Source organism: Botrytis byssoidea, assembly GCF_014898295.1.
Source record: "Botrytis byssoidea strain MUCL 94 chromosome Unknown BBYS_008, whole genome shotgun sequence".
Lineage (NCBI taxonomy): Eukaryota > Fungi > Ascomycota > Leotiomycetes > Helotiales > Sclerotiniaceae > Botrytis > Botrytis byssoidea.
This window is the reverse complement of record NW_024065849.1, coordinates 1,117,289-1,133,574: the sequence shown is the minus strand read 5'-3', so window position 1 is coordinate 1,133,574 and position 16,286 is coordinate 1,117,289. Positions and strand designations below refer to the sequence as shown.

The 16,286-nt window shown below is 42.6% G+C and overlaps 6 protein-coding genes across 6 annotated transcripts; 3 read left to right on the top strand and 3 right to left on the bottom strand.

Moving 5' to 3' along the window:
- The first annotated feature begins 515 nt into the window (after window positions 1-515).
- EAE97_004961 (uncharacterized protein) lies at window positions 516-1,700 on the top strand. Its single transcript, XM_038875473.1, has 2 exons — window positions 516-979; window positions 1,066-1,700. The coding sequence occupies exons 1-2, from the start codon at window positions 680-682 to the stop codon at window positions 1,273-1,275; spliced, it is 510 nt and encodes a 169-aa protein (XP_038733830.1). The 5' UTR covers window positions 516-679; the 3' UTR covers window positions 1,276-1,700.
- On the bottom strand, window positions 1,701-4,155 carry EAE97_004960 (uncharacterized protein). The gene is made up of 2 exons (XM_038875472.1): window positions 3,202-4,155; window positions 1,701-3,153 (listed from the first exon to the last, which is right to left on the bottom strand). Exons 1-2 carry the CDS (start codon window positions 3,848-3,850, stop codon window positions 2,084-2,086), a joined length of 1,719 nt encoding a protein of 572 aa, XP_038733829.1. The 5' UTR covers window positions 3,851-4,155; the 3' UTR covers window positions 1,701-2,083.
- Window positions 4,156-4,771: 616 nt separating this feature from the next.
- EAE97_004959 (uncharacterized protein) lies at window positions 4,772-5,960 on the bottom strand (the record flags this gene model as incomplete). The annotated part of the gene is made up of 2 exons (XM_038875471.1): window positions 4,772-5,781; window positions 5,840-5,960. The coding sequence occupies 2 exons, from the start codon at window positions 5,958-5,960 to the stop codon at window positions 4,772-4,774; spliced, it is 1,131 nt and encodes a 376-aa protein (XP_038733828.1).
- Window positions 5,961-7,429: 1,469 nt separating this feature from the next.
- Window positions 7,430-8,964, top strand: EAE97_004958 (uncharacterized protein; the record flags this gene model as incomplete). Its single annotated transcript, XM_038875470.1, has 2 exons — window positions 7,430-7,988; window positions 8,048-8,964. The coding sequence occupies 2 exons, from the start codon at window positions 7,430-7,432 to the stop codon at window positions 8,962-8,964; spliced, it is 1,476 nt and encodes a 491-aa protein (XP_038733827.1).
- A 1,633-nt stretch (window positions 8,965-10,597) lies between these two features.
- Window positions 10,598-12,673, bottom strand: EAE97_004957 (uncharacterized protein; the record flags this gene model as incomplete). The annotated part of the gene is made up of 7 exons (XM_038875469.1): window positions 10,598-10,701; window positions 10,754-11,559; window positions 11,613-11,855; window positions 11,921-11,956; window positions 12,006-12,023; window positions 12,071-12,134; window positions 12,193-12,673. 7 exons carry the CDS (start codon window positions 12,671-12,673, stop codon window positions 10,598-10,600), a joined length of 1,752 nt encoding a protein of 583 aa, XP_038733826.1.
- A 2,265-nt stretch (window positions 12,674-14,938) lies between these two features.
- On the top strand, window positions 14,939-16,038 carry EAE97_004956 (uncharacterized protein; the record flags this gene model as incomplete). The annotated part of the gene is made up of 2 exons (XM_038875468.1): window positions 14,939-15,000; window positions 15,057-16,038. The coding sequence occupies 2 exons, from the start codon at window positions 14,939-14,941 to the stop codon at window positions 16,036-16,038; spliced, it is 1,044 nt and encodes a 347-aa protein (XP_038733825.1).
- Between the last annotated feature and the right edge of the window lie 248 nt (window positions 16,039-16,286).

The window sequence follows — 16,286 nt, the reverse complement described above, 5'->3', positions numbered from 1 at the left end:
CCATTCTCGAATCCGTCATCGCCAGAGACAAGAAATACTCGGCTACTAAGGGGTAGACTCTTTGATCAACAAGATCATCATTAGATCACCAAAAACTAAAACTAGCTCGCTAATTAGCGAAAGACCTACACTTGCCAGGGGAGCTCATATTACAGGGCTCCAGATGAACAAAAAAAATCACACATCAACAGATTCTTGTCAAGAAAGGCATTTGAATATCAAATCTCTATGAGAATAAAAGTATTTGACTGTTCAACTCCCGTTGACAGATTGAAGTGTCTAATTGCTCAGCTGGGATTGAGAAATTGAAAGCATGTAATTGCCAGATTGAAATCTATATGATAAAAAGCATGTAATAGACATCAGAATATTGAATACGATTCTACATATCATATAGTTCTACCTCAACATTATATTACAACATAAACACCTCTTTCACATTAACTTAGGTACTATGTATTGAAAGCACATGAGAAGAATGCCTGTATCGCGTACCGGGGTGTGTACAAACATACACAAGCATACTCGGCATGCTAAACTCAACGTCATCAGGTCCGAGCTCCCTAACCAAATTTAAGCTTTCGAACCTCGATCTTCCAAATTCCCAATACTGCATGAACAGTGAAAACACCTACCTAACCCTCACCCCTCATTTATCGCTCCAACCACCACCACCAAAATGTCATTCCTCATCTCAAAGTGCCTACCACGCACTCTCGTCCGCAAAACCCCTCATGTTTCTCCGCTACGCACTCCTTTCGGTAAGCATACGCAACGAACGCTCTTAGCGGGGTTCTCTACACGAATTCCGTCCAGAAAATCAACTGCTGCACAATGTCCACAGCGTACATCATTATGCATCCCTTCTCCACCGCATAGCCTGAACTCCGGGAGAAGAGGCTATGCAACTGCGACACCGGCAGATGCAATAATCGAAGATTTGACCGAACAGTATGGAGTTGCGCGGGACGAATTCGAGGTATGTCTCAAACCATCCACTCCACTCCCAGCTGCTCTCGTTCAAGAATTCCATAACTGATTCTTTCTTTTCTGGCGAATGAATAGATCGCAAGCGAAGAAACCGACAAACATTCCGTATATGCCGAAGCCGACCGCGCAGCCGCAGTAGAGGAATTGCAGAAATTAAAAGATATGTATACCTCTGCGATTGAGGGGGAGTATGGAGAGGAAATCAAACGACGTGTGGGATCGAGGGTGAGGGAGTTGGAACAGGGGGTTGCGGCGCTGGAAGCACGAGCGCTGGAGGATCATTAGATTGACTGGGGAGAGGAGGGGAGATTCTAAGCAATTGAGATATGAGCGAGCATGAGGGACACTTTCATGGCGGATATTAAGTTCTCGGGATTGAAGAAAAAGGAGGATGTGGCATTGAGATTGCGGATACAAAAATTATTGCATAGCGGAAGTGGCGGATTTATGGGAGGTTTAAATGAGCGGCGAATATACTTGCACTCGATAGGTTGCCATTTTTTTCATGATGAAAGACTTACATAAACGGACCACATGCTTCTTTGGATTTTGATGCGTGTCAGATGCAAAAATGAATCAATGTCCGGATAGGCCATGATGCCTCAAGAACTCATCAAAGGCGATTCTAAACTCAGTCAATCTTGCGTGGAACATTGCATACATGTTCAGAAAACTTATGTAGTTTTAATTATTTCTGCTTATCATCATTATTGCGCTAAAGTGAAAGGGGGTATTTCATGACAGGAAAACAGCTGGAAGGAAAATCAAAAAAATTATAATCCATAATGGTTTCTCCCTCGACCCAGTCCCTTGCCTAGTATTATCCTTTCCAGGTATTCCATAATGTACCAATATCAGAGAGAATTTGTTAGATGCCTCACAATGATCTCTTCGAAGCCAGTTTGCCCGAGCGCATTCTCAATACGTTTTGGTTGGATCGACTCTACAGTGGCGTGACTGCTGCATGTAGATGCGGGCGAAGAACCTTTGAAGGAAAGAAAAATTGAAAGTAGCAATCTTACATCCAACAGAATAATCATACAAAAAATCAATATGTACGTACTTTCCAAACAACAGTAGAGCGATAGCGTTGCTACAATTCATCTGAGCTTGCTGATCTAGGGCTACGTCCCGTTCCGTAGAGATTTCCGACTTCAACCTTTTCGTTATCGCTTTCGTTGCTAACATTGCTGTCGTCTGGCTCATCTTCATCTTCGACGTCCTCTTCAGCATCCTCAATATCTTCATCACTAATTAATTCTTCATCCGCACTTTGCTCACCACTTTCATTTTCGTTTTCGTCCTCATCAACCTCAACCTCCATTTCTTCCTCTTCTTCCTCGTCATATTCCGACATTGATGGTCGATCGTCCTCAAAGTCTTCCTGTTCTTCTTCTTCACCCTCAATAATCTCCACTCTCTCATACTCCTCGATGGACTCCAAAACATTGTCTTCCTCTTCTTCCATCTTAATTTGATTCATTTGTTGCTCAAGTCTCGAAAGGTCTTCCTGGCGTTGACGCTCTTTTTCTCGCTCCAACATCTTTGCTTCTTTCTGCAATCTCTTTTCCCTCGCACGTGCAGATTCTAATTCATTTTCGCTACACGAATCTGGTTCCGGCGGGTCGTCATCCTCCAACGTATCAACGATCGACATCATATATCTTTGCGCAATTTTGGCCACTATGGCAACGGATATAGCATGCCAAAAATGCTTGCTTGTATCTAAGAAATCACAAACGTGAATATCTCTAATCTTTGCTTGTGGATCCGAAGAGTCCAGTGTGACGAAAAGAGCTTTGGCTTGTATGTAAAGAATTCCATAAATAAGAGGCGGACGTCGAAAGTATATTTCTGTCTCGCCAAACTCATTGACAATGGGTGAAGGACGTAGTAGTGTTCGACGCCATGATTCAGCATGAAAATTCATTTGATCTTTGAGGCGTTTAGTTGTTTCTGCAGCGGGCGCGCGCCATCGACCTTCAACAAGGCACAGAACTGGAATAAACTTTTTCTTATAGTAACCGCCATCCCTTTCAGTCCATTCTACGTATTTGCCAATCCATTGTCGCATCTGCGCTTCAGGCGGGCCCGATCCACCATAGTATCTATCATGTACGCGACGAGGTAGATAATGGACGAGGAATTCTAACATTTGGATAGCTGTGGAACAATTAGTCTGGGGTATTTTAAAATCTTTGTATAACTTACATTTACTACTCTCACCCAAAAGGGCATTGTCATCAGGGCAAAACATAGCCTCAGGAACCGTCCGAAAATTCCGCTCCTTTGCCCAGTGCGGCAAAAGTCCTTCATGGCCCATGTATTGAAGTCTTTCCAATAAAAAGAGTTCTTCGGGAGACCATTCGCCATCTGCTCGAGCTCTTTCTACCGTCTCTTTTGCCATAGCAAATTCCGCAGCCTGCTTTGCAAGATATTCATCTACTTTTTGCTGGGCAGAAATTAGATCCTCTTCCTCTTCTTCATCTTCGTCTTCATCCATATAATCTGGAGTCTCCGATTCTTCATCACTCTCAGTGACGTTGTGCGAAGAAGCTTGCTTTGGCGAGATATCATCTCCTGAAAATATAGGTCCTTCAACTTCATCGTCTTCGCGAGAACGTTTAAGGGGATTTCTTGTGGGCGTCGTTCTATCTTCTTTCGGAGTATAATTTTGATCCGTGCGACCATATGCGAAATCAAGAGACCTCCTGTTATTTTGTGGTTCGGAAAGAAACTGGTGTTCGTCGTCGAATTCGATGTAACCTGGTGTTTGAGGTTCCCCCATTGTTCTACGACGCTTCGCGACGGGAGAAAGGTAATTAACGACAGCATCTTTGATTTTGAAAATTTGATCCATTTTGAGATCGAATAGATTAGAGTAAGATTGGATTTTGTTGTAATATTCTTTGTTGCAGGTTTTGTTGTTAGATCGAGCCGCGTTTGTATTGAATTGAGTCTCCTATTTCAACTCAAGGCTGAGGATCTTTGATTGTTGTGAAATGCTCCTGATCGGCATTGAAGCTGCAGAAACTCGAATTAAAAAATTCTGTGTATTTATTCTTTTGAGAGAATGAATTTTTTGAAACAATTCTTTGTTATTGAAAATATCAATTACCTAGGTAATTTGAAAGATTTCGATGTTGATCATGTCGACAATGCTTTAACAAATAAATAATTTTTTCAGCCTTGGGAACCTTGGAAATTATGGTGAGAAAGTCCGGGGTAACATATTTTCGGGATCTTGATCTTAAGCTAGTAGAAAGGTACAGCAATGTTCCCCACTTACCGTATGTAGCTAGCAGGGGCTGCTTTTTCAGGTACGGCGTGAGAGACCCTGTCACGTGGCTCTGTCTAGTTGTGGCACACTTTTGAGAGCGTCGCGTCCACGGATATCAGGAAATCTGATCCATGTCATTCATGTCAAATCATTTTCTAAATTTCAGATGTTGGAACTTGATCCCCAGCTCAATCCAACATGAATGATTTTGCTTTGGACTTGCATCAACCTTCCGTCATATTGTCGTCCACCTTCAAGACAAGAAGAAACTGAGTACACGTAGTACACCAATGATTCAACTGCTCGAAGCTTTGATGAAGTCCACGAATCGCTAAAAGTAAAGTATGTTCATTGACTAGGTAGTATTGTTCAATCCGTTGACCTAGAGCAGATAATATGTTGGTCTTTTCTATATACGAAATTCTGATTGTTTCTACTTATTGATCTCTTTATATCCGTGTCTTTATCCGAAGTCCATCTACCTACTCTACTCTCGGCCATTTATTGCTTATGTGGTGAAAGAGGCTTGGATGGTTGAATATGATCAGTTATACCAGCTGATTTCATCAGCCATACATCACCTGGAGTCTTCACCCCGTTTGGACCTCCTAAGAAGTTATGAGGGAATCCGATATCAAACGCGTTTGACTCCTCAATTTGTTTGACATCATCATCACTCAACTCCAACGATAAAGCTTCAATATTTCCCTTCAGATGCTCAATCTTCCTTCCACCAACGATTGGGAATACGTATTTCGCCTTCTTCAACACATACGCCAATGCTACACTAGTGATTATGGTCTTCTTCTCGTTTGCAATCTTCTCGAGAACCTTAGATATCTTGATAGCAGCCTCGGTTGGTTCCCACAACTTTCGTCCTTCATCAGATTTGCGTTGCTCGTCGCTTTTGAAGTGGCCACCTCCCAATGCACCCCAAGGAGCCAGCCCCATCCCCTCATCGGCAGCCATATCGATAATGTCACGCTCGAAATCACGGTTCTCGGCAGACCAGCGTCCTTGATACACTGAGAATTGACGGAATCCATGATCACGAGCATATTGGTTACATTTCGATACAATCCAAGCCGGTGTATCCGAAATTCCAAGGTACAGAACTTTTCCGGACAAGACCAATGCGTTCAAGGATTGCATGAGTTCTGGAATCGAGCAAGTGAAGTCCCACCAATGAACATACAAAAGGTCGATGTAAGATGTTCTCAGCTTCTTTAAACTTGCTTCGAGAGATAAATGGAGAGATTTTGTTCCGTTTCCGGTAGTATTGATCAAAATTTCTTTGTCGCCATGTCCAGCTCGGAAACAAGTTGTGAACTTTGTGGCGATAACAAGTTGGTCTCGAATCCCACGCTTTTCAGCCCATTCACCAATCCATTTCTCTGATTCTTCGGCTTGATAATTATTGGCGGTATCAATGAAATTTCCACCAGATTCATAGAAGAAGTCCAATATCTCCTCGGTTTGTTTTTGATCGCAAGCTCCCATGAAACTCTCCCCTTTATAGTGTTAGTGACTATCGAATTGAGCCTTTATGAAGGACCTAGGTATACTTACAGGCATTTCCGAAGTTCATTGCTCCCAAGCATAGAGGGCTCACTCTAACTGATGCTGTGGGGGAAAGCATTCTATAGTGACCAAGAGCGGTCTTTGGGGGTGGGGGTGCAGCGAAAGCCATTTTGTGTGTTTAGTAAAATAAGTTTATACGAGAAGAGGCGGTTCGAATGAAGGGAAGGATATATGTAGGTGTTAATCGCAAATATTTTGGAATCGACTGAGAGGGTGAATGACAACATTTTATATCTAGCTACAATGCTATATGATCTCATTCTTGAGAGGAAGGATTCCTAATCATTCTCCGCATTCATACTCACTGAAGGAACTTTAATCCTTAACACCGGCCATGGCATACAAAGAAGCCCCATAATTTGAGCCGGAGTTAAGTTATCTGCGTGAATTGACGGCAGTTATTAGACCGTGTGTTAACGAAAGTTGGACGTTCACCAATATCATCGATATATTTCGGCCGAAATATAACTGATGTACTGTTGTCATGATCATTGCTTTACCTTGCGTTCCTTTACCCCGCCGTTAACCCCGACAGTTACGGATGTTTCCGTTGGACTATATATAACACCCAAGTCCCCGTCATTCCGTCAACATCTTATCACGTCAGTGAGCAAACGCATTTGATACCGGAAGACGATGTGACAATCTAAGTAATGTATACCATAAGCACATCGTGGCGGTTATGGACGGGCATCTCATCCTTTTGGTGTTGGTGATGCTCATGATACAGAACTCCTGCTACGAGGGGAGTAAGCAACTTTTGACTCTACATATGTCTTCGCCACACAACGCAACAGTATAAGATTGATGGATCTGTAATTCTTCAATAGAACTACAGCTCACTCACTCTATACTCTGCATCCGAGTGACATTCAGCGTCATCACGTTGACTATCTATCACGTGCTAAATCTCTCTCCAATGCCCCAACTACCGGTCGGGCTCTTGTTTGGCATCTACTCATGGAGTGAAAATCCGTTCTTGATGGTGTAGGAAGGGAGTTGAATTGTCAATGCTATGAATTGAACTTATATAAAGGTCGGCTACAAACGAAGTCCATCTCACTAACTAAGAAAACGAGCAACGATCTCAATCACTGATCAAGATATAAACAAGTGAGCTATACCAGGTAATGCACTTTAGAATAATAAGTATGATGAAATTGTCAAAGAGTGTCTTAGTTGTGAACTCCTACATTTGCTTTTCCATCTGATCATCACAAGTATGTTTTTACTTTTCAATACTTCCTACTTCCAGCCTCTTTTTCCTTCCTCGAGTCCCACTCAAAGCGAACATCATGTCTTGTTATGTATTTCCTAACACATTGATCTTCTCAATATTCATTCCGCATCACGTGGTATGTTTACCTATGTCGGAGGCTAACAAACTATCCCCTTGGCATCGGAACTGACCGATCCTCGAATAGGAAAGCTTGAAAAGTCTAAATATTTCTCCACTTTCTCACACCTTTTTCCACAGTGCACCGCTCTTCTTGAGTTGTCAATTACATACATCTTTATATCAATCAAGTCGCTTCTGGTATCCTTACTGTTATAAGATTCCACCACAAGGTGTGGCATATGACACCGGGAGAGAAAAACGATGCAGAGGACAGCTGCTTAAAAAACCCAGACGTCTTTACACCTAGTGTAAACGATCGTTCTCAAAATAAAAATTTCGAAAAATCTGGGGTAAACTCGGTTTTACCTAAATCGGAGGGTTTAGACAACAACGACGCAAAAAACCCCATCACTTTCAACGAGAACCTTGAAACGGGCGTTATTCAGAATGGTTCCGAACAACCATCTGATGGAACGTCAATTTCAGATGATGAAAAGGATAACTTTCCTGACGGCGGTTTGAAGGCTTGGTCTGTGGTTGTGGGATCATTCTGTGGCTCATTTGCAGTCTTTGGAATCCTCAATTGCAGTGGTATCTTGCTCGACTACTTCTCCACTCATCAATTACAAGGCTACGCAACTGGTGATGTTGGATGGATCTTTGGAGTATCACTCTTTTTGACCTTCTTGGGTGGTACACCAGTTGGTCCAATCTTCGATGCATATGGCCCCAGAGTCTTGATATTCTGTGGAAGTATCTTGTTGATATTGTCTATGATGTTGCTTGGATTATGCGGTGGTGAGTTACTCTGATCTCTGCAATATCATATGTCTACTCTACCTTACTAATTGTTCCAGAATATTGGCAGATTTTCATAGTGTATAGTGTTCTCAATGGCATTGGTGGAGCCATGGTGAATACTCCATGTATTTCTTCAATCGCTCAATACTTTCAAGCAAAGAGAGCTTTTGCTACCGGCATTGCAATGACGGCCGGAAGTGTTGGCGGAGTTGTAATCCCTCTGATGCTGCAACGCCTCTTTCCTACGATCGGTTTTGCTTGGGCAACGCGGATATTGGGATTCATCCTTCTTGTGCTCCTCATATTAACAAACCTCCTCGTTACTAGCCGTCTTCCCAAAAAGCCACTTCCTAGCATGAAGAGCATTCTTCCGTATTGGCCTGCGTTCAAGGAGCCGTCTTTCGTCTTTCTTACCATAGCGATCTTCCTCCTCGAATGGGGAATTTTTGTCCCTCTAACATACATCACACCCTATGTCGTCGCAAATGGCCAATCAACGTCATTCGGTTTTTACATAGTCTCCATTCTCAATGCCGGTTCATTCGTCGGCCGATTGGGAGCAGGCTATGTGGCCGATCGCCTTGGTTATGTGAATACACTCATTATCTCTGTCGCTTTTTGCGTAGTAACATGTCTAGCACTGTGGCTACCAGCTGGTGATTCCCAAGCGATAGCCCTTGTTTTCGCTGTACTATTTGGACTTGTGAGCGGTAGCAATCTCAGTCTGAGTCCAGTATGCGTTGGTCAGCTGTGTGGGGTTGAAAAATTCGGTACTTACTATTCTACATGTTGGATGATAGTTTCATTTGGCACCTTGACTGGATTGCCTATTGCTGGACAGATCCTGACGGCTAGTGGGGGTGGTTATACATGGTTGATTGTTTTTGCTGGACTCTCCTATGCACTGGCTGGGACCTTCCTCGTTGCCGCAAAGGTTGCAAAGCTCGGATGGTCAATTACCAAGAAATACTGATGGTACGCAATGGTTTATGATGTAGATGGTCTTCCGTCGCATATTAACTTTCTGGAAGTTTACACAACTGCCTAGTAAACATCTTCCATCTGAGGCAAGGAAACGGTATAGGACAACACGACCTCGGTTAAGTGGAGTCCTGGTGCGATCATGCCGACAATTCTATTTCTTCACGCTCATTTCACATATATTTGCACATAATTGTTTTCTTCCTACAAACTTGAAAGGAGATGGAAAAACAATAGGGTGAACCTAGAATGCCAGGGGAAACCCATTAAATAGGGAGGAGGATTTAGCGAGCTTTTTTGTGGTACTTGGATATTCAATGGACCTTACTCTCTCTATACACATATCTTATATATGCAGCATATGCATAGCAATATTACACACTCATTTATATCTCTATCTCTATCTCTATCTCTATTCTTACCGTGCTGTAATCTGCTTCGTTTTTCAAATACCACATTTTCCTTCCATTTTATGTGAGGAAGTAAATAAACCAATGCACTTAACTTGCTTGTAAATATGCGATTTCTGACCACTTCAATAGAAACGGCCTATATAGGTCTTTATTCTCCAAATATCATTCCGCTCTCTCCCTGCTAGTCATATCAGATCGAATCGAATCGCATCGAATAAAATCACTGTATACCATATTTCTATCCACAATAAATTACATTATAAATTCTAATTCCTCCTTTCCTCTCTTCTGTGATATCTTCCTATCTTTCCATATAAAAAGTAATATAATACTATAACTAATAACCTCAAGATCTAAGAATATATCAAAACTATCTCAACAGATATCTATCTGCCTAGCTATCTACTCACCAATATACCCACCAAATTCCAACCAACCTACCTATTTACAACACTAACAACACCAAAAACTGAAAATCATCTATAGATACAGTAGCAGTAATAGTAGATCCATCCATTCATCTATCCATCTATTTTACATATACATCATTCGAAATATTGCATAGAGCATGTAGGTCTGCGGCAAGATTGTATTATACACACGTACACGTATCAAATCTCACTCCGTTAGAAAGCTTTCGCCGAGACAGAATGGTTTGATGGCTTTTCTAAACGGTACAATTTGTGAGATCTAGCCCCCGCTGTGTTATATTACAATCCATTAATTTTTTTTGGCCACATTCGACTCATAGACCACCTCAATTCATTGCACACAACTTGCAAAGGTGATACCGTTAAATTTAAAGTCCACTTTTATATTATTCAGTGATTTATTTTCAAAGCCATAAGTGACTTTGCCAGATCGCTGAACCATTTATTTCCCATCCTAATGTGCATCATTTTTCCATCATTGACTCCAGATATCTTCTTGTTTTCTCCCTTGAGTCTTCCCCCAAATTACTCCTCCATTCTGTGAAACCCAGCGATGCAATCATATTTCCGATCATGCCTCATAAAATTGTGTATCCATGCAAACGACCATTCGCCCTATCGATTTCGATATGAAGACCATTTGAAATATAACAGACCATGCCAGCCGCAAGAGAATTGAATTAGATTTTCCCAGAATATGGACTATGAAACTAAATGAAGCTCAAAAAAAAGCATCATCATGTGGTATAATCGTCAACGCGATAATATCAATCTCAAATTGTTAGATACGTTCTACCTCATTGGCAGCATCCTTCGCGATAGCATCCATGACTTTTTCCTCGGCATCGGGGTCGTCCTCGGTTGGTGGCGGTCTCTCGTTAGGGACTAGCAATTATCAGCACAATATTTCAGAACATGTAATGATTTAACTACTCACCAGGTTCTTTCCAGCCCATCATTTTCTCATTAGGAAGGTAAAGATGGAAGGAAGGGAAGAATTCCACGACTTGATCAAAATATTTGACACCGATGTTAAGCTCATGAACAACCACTTCAATTTTGAGACCCGGATAGCATTGTTGCAAAATTTCGTCCTCAATCCAGAATCCTTCGATGGAATCATCAAGCTCATCGATCCCGTCGTCCGTCTTGTCTTCGTAGGCATAGCCAGGACCTTCCCAGGATTTGCACAGGAGCTTTCCGATTGGCTTTAGGGCACCCAATCCTCGAGGATCTTTAACATGCGAGAACTCTTTAACCACGTTTGCAGAAGCTCGATGGATATCAGCCACCTCCAAGAATTTGGTTTCAATTGTTACGACGTGAATATCACCATCCTTAGCTTTGTCAAAGTGGCTTTTGTCGCCAATGAAGGCAACAATTCCACCGAAGACAAATTGACAAACAGGCAGACTGAGTACTGGTATGTTAGAATTCCATTGATCCAAATCGTCCTCGGGATTAGCCCAGGCGGAATTGATCTCAAAGTTTCGCTTGTAGTTCTCACCAAACAGTGTTGAAGCGGCTACGTTGAAGTCGCCAGGAAACATTTGCCGGAGACGTCGGATTGCATCGAATTCCCTTTCGGCTACGTCACATAATCGCCGAGCGGCCATGATTTCCTTAGTGTATTCTTTACATACCTCATGAGCCAAGACATAGTTTAGGAAGTTTTTGACCACCCCGCAAAACATAGCCACTTCCTCTGCCCCATCACCAAGTATTCTGGGTGCTCTGTAAGATCTATGGAACTGTTAGTGTGTTGGACAAGATATGTTCATAATACAGCAACTCACAGAAAACCCATGGCAACTCCCTCCCAATCCACAACCCAATTTTCGGTATCTGAGGGATCATAGTACTTGGCATTGCTAGCTCGAACAAAATCTGTAGCTTGAATAGCGGCAATCTCAGCTGCAGTGGAATTGTCTAATGTTTCTTGATCAAGACCGCCATTGAAAGACTTGGTGCCAGATTCGATTCCACCCAAAGCAAAATACTTTGTAAGAATATTCGCACGAGTGCTATCAAACTTGCGCCTAACAGTAGTCAGATTATTAGCTAACAAATTCTGCATGTTGACAAGGTATGTATGATTAACTACCGTGCTCTGTATCTCTGAATGCATGTTTCAATACGCCTTTAAATCTTGTCAGTGTATGAAATACAGTTTGGAAATGATTGCATACGCGGCGAATGCTCGGCCTCTGCAAGGTTGTTAGCAAAGTTCACTGAGAAGGTATGGGGTACTTACTCGTGGTAGATATCACATTCCTCTTCATATTCAACTGGAGTGAGAGGTGGGTCGGCATAGAATTCTACAGTGTCACGTTAGAGGTATGTTCGGACTTTTCATGTGTAACTGGTCTTGCATACCCTCAAATCCCGTTGGGCTTGGTGTCTTTTTCTTTCCACCGCTCTTCTTCTTCTTCTTCTTCTTGGGCTCACCATCTCCACCTTCAGTAACTTTTGCGTCACCATCCGCGCCTCCATCAACTGCGCCTTCGCCATTCTTGCCGGACTCTTCAGGAGTGACGGGGAGTCTAACAACCGGTGTGTTTGTACCAGAAGCGGGGGTAACTGATAAATGGACTGGGGTTGGAGGTGGGACTCTTGGAGGGGCTGGTGGTGTTTTCATACCGGTCGCAATCTCTGGGACGTTGATGTGTATTCTCTCATCGTCGCTAGAGCTCGCCTTTGAACCGATACTCAACAGCTGATCTCTTGTATAGCGCTTGCCCATTTTGATGTCGGATTCATCAGTAGCTCCATCAACCCCCCGTAATGCAGTCAAGTCGAGCCCGCTGATGGCACGAGATAACTCCTCAGGTTCGGGACCTACAGAGTGAGGCGCCATGATGTTGAGCTACCTAACGCAAAAGGATGGATCAGTATCGCAACCAATAACGTAGAACCACTTGGTGGAGAAGAACTGTCGGTACTTACGACGGCGAATTTTGGTTGGTTGGGTTTTATTACAAGAGGAAGAGATAGAGAAGGCTGTGCAAAATCTAAGAGTTGGGTTACACTAACTTGATGTTGTTGGTTTGTAGTGGTTGTGGGGAAGTTGCGAGTTCTTTGCGAAAGCCTCTTGAGAAAGTGATTGAAGCCCAATATGATGAGTCAAGTCAAATCAAGTCAAGGTGAATCTTATATTGTGGGTTAAACAATCCCAAAGTGAATTCAAATAATTTGATTCAAGTGCTATGAAGAAATAGCAAAGAAAACGAAAAGGCCAACGACTGCAACGACTGCGGCAACTGCGGAGTGAACCAGGGTCAGTCGAATCTGTAATTAAGACTTGGTGTAATAACGGTAACTAGATAAATTGATTTTATAGATGTAGTTGTTTCAAACTTTTCGTTTGCAGTTTCTTCCTTGGAGATATCGTCAAACAATGACACAGTAGTAGAAGCGAAGAGTGAATCACATTGACTAGATGTTGAATTGTGTGTGTGTGTACCTGTGTGTGTACCTGTGTGTGTGTGTGTGTGTGTGTGTGTGTGTGGTTGAATATAACAGCTGATGTGGTTCGAATGAAAACAACTGTTCATGTGTGTATGATGTGATGGTGTGGTGACTGAGAAATCCAAAATGGTGAAGAAATTACAATCAAAAGAGTCAAGTCGCCGGTAAGGTCAAGCAAGGAAGGCGCACACCAGATAAACGAGAATAAAATAATAATGAAAATGGAAACAAAAATAAGTTCTTCAATATAATTACCTGCCTAGTATCTTTTAAAAACGGTGGTACTAAACCCACGTTGAATCTCGATATCACTTATTGATATTGATACACTTTTCCGTCTTTACCTACCTATTTTTATTCATTGGATTTTGCTAACATTTCAACTTTTGGTTCTTCTGATTTGCAAACGAGCGAGCAAATATTAGACCCGCCTTTCTATCACCAGCACCGTCGAGTACCTTTTTCATAAGGTTTACCGTTGAAAGTCAGGATCCTGGTTGCGGGGAACTGCAGATTGTTGTGAAGGGGATGGATGTATGGATGTATGGATGTATGGATGTATGGATGTATGGATGTATGGATGTATGGATGTATGGATGTATGGATGTATGGATGGATGGACAGTGATGGTAAAGAACATCCAAAAAATACCTACTAGGTGGATAATAGAGTACTCGGGTAATGCTTCATTCCATAACATTCCCTGTTACAATTTTCCTATTGGAGTTGGATGAGTTGATCGATGCCTCCATATCGGTCGCCATCCGTCCGCCATGAAGAATGCCTTGTGTACTTGCTTGATCAAAACTCCTGTGCCCAAACATTGCTTCTCCTTCTGGTCTGACCGTCCCCTTTCTCACACTACTGCAAGGCAGCACATCTGCGCATTAGAGTTATTGAAGCTTATTACTCGTTCATGTATCCCTCCCTCCCTCCCTCCCTCCCTCCATGCTATGTTGGAACTTGGAAGGATGTAATAAATAAGGTACTTGGTGACATTGATGAGGGTACATTGCAGGTGGCAGTGTCGGATAAAATATGCGGAATCAGCAGGAATCGTGCATGTACTATTCTGTCCTTGTACTGGGTCTCAAAGGAACACCTAGGTAGTCTCGTAGTCCTCTACACCTGATGAGGGGAGGCGCTACACTTCCTTGATGAGGAAAGGTTTCAGCGGTTTGCCATCTCTCGGCAAGCTATACTAGGTATTTAATTACTTCCCGCATATAAAATTGTCCCTTAGCTCGTCTGGGTTCATCTTGCGCGCCCAATGTGAAATCGGAAATCTGATTAATCTCGATAACCACCGGTACACTCCTCATGATCCTCAAGTGCTCTCTTTTTAATAATTAATTATTATCGAAGCCGCGACAGACAAACGTCTCACTCCAGACGCCCCTTTACCACACACACACACACACACACACACACACACACACACGCACACGCACACATCCTTACAATACTCAGCCTACTCTTACTCCTCCTCTTACCACTCATATATTAAGCTTTCTTCTTTCTCTAGCGCCAGAAGACAAATAGAAGGAAAACCCTATTCCTGGTTCTTCCTTCACTCGATACATATATTCTAATACATTCCTTTCAATAATGATATTCTCTTGAGACTTTGCGACGACCAAAAATTATAAATACAATGGCCAAACCTCTTCCAATTCATGCCGACTTGATCGACTGCAACTACGCTGTCGCAGGGCAGTAAGTGTCAAGTTCATCTGCGGCCTTGTAAAATTTAAACATTAACCTTCAAGTAGTGATGGCACTCTTTCCGACATTGATGGCGAATTGTTTATCAAGCCTTGCACCGATACCGAGATCGCATTCTATAACGACACTATAGCAGGGCACCAAGACTTCTACGATTTTATGCCCGAATTTCTTGGAACTTTGCAACTGGATGAGAACCAGAACAAATCTTTTGAAGAAAAGGCGACCGAGTTGATTGCGCAGCATGCCAAACCTGAAGTATCATACCCTGGCAGGACTAATGGCAAGAGAATTACTACCAATCAAGCCGTGGTGCTTATGAACGCATCGCACGGTTTCGTGAAGCCCAATATTCTCGACGTCAAGCTTGGTGTACGATTATGGGCAGATGATGCTCATCAAGAGAAAAAAAAGAGGTTTGACAAAGTTACGCAACAAACCACACACAAAGATCTTGGCTTTCGCATCGCGGGTATGAGAGTATGGCAGGGACCCGATGCGAAAGGCGATGATATAGACGAGGATGGCTATAGAATATATAATAAAGATTACGGCAGGTTCGAATTAGATAATAGCAATGTTCACGAAGCATTCAAGAATTTCATCTTCACAAAATCAGCTGGTCTCGACAACGAGCTAGGAAGATTAATATCCCAGGCCTTTCTCACAGATTTGAGAAGAATACAGGATGCCTTGGAAAGTCAGGAGAGCAGAATGTACTCTGCTAGTCTTCTCTTCGTTTTTGAAGGCGATGGAAGAGCATTACGCGCTGCAATGGAAGAAGCTAGCAGGACCCCACCTCCAACCACTATGGAACATGCTTCATCATCATCCGGAGAAACTCACTCATCCTTTGAAGACGACGAGGAGGATGAAGATTTAGAAGAAGAATCTTTTCCCAAAATCTATTCTCTAAAGGTCATAGACTTTGCTCATGCTACATGGACTCCTGGCTTAGGCCCGGATGAAAATGCTCTTGTGGGAGTACGTAGCGTGGGAAAAATTCTGGAGAAGTTGGCGGAGTCATAATGGACAGGAGGATTATAATAATATCCAATGGCATATTGAGTATACTATGCTCTAGGAGAGCTGCTGGTGTGCGGGAGTTGTAGGAGTCATGGGCTTGTCAAATGCAAGGTATCTTCATGGAGTTGCTTGGACAGGGCACACAACTATACATGAGCATGGCTGTTTATTAAAAGATTAAGATACCCCACTGCGATTGGACCTCTAGAAGTCTGCATATGCAAGCATATGCGTTCATTTTGCTTTCACTT

Coding starts and splice junctions, on each gene's coding strand:
- EAE97_004961 (XM_038875473.1), top strand. CDS start 680: ATGTCATTCCTCATCTCAAAGTGCCTACCACGCACTCTCGTCCGCAAA. Junction 980..1,065: donor TTGCGCGGGACGAATTCGAG/GTATGTCTCAAA, acceptor GCGAATGAATAG/ATCGCAAGCGAAGAAACCGA.
- EAE97_004960 (XM_038875472.1), bottom strand. CDS start 3,850: ATGGATCAAATTTTCAAAATCAAAGATGCTGTCGTTAATTACCTTTCT. Junction 3,154..3,201: donor TTTGGGTGAGAGTAGTAAAT/GTAAGTTATACA, acceptor ATTGTTCCACAG/CTATCCAAATGTTAGAATTC.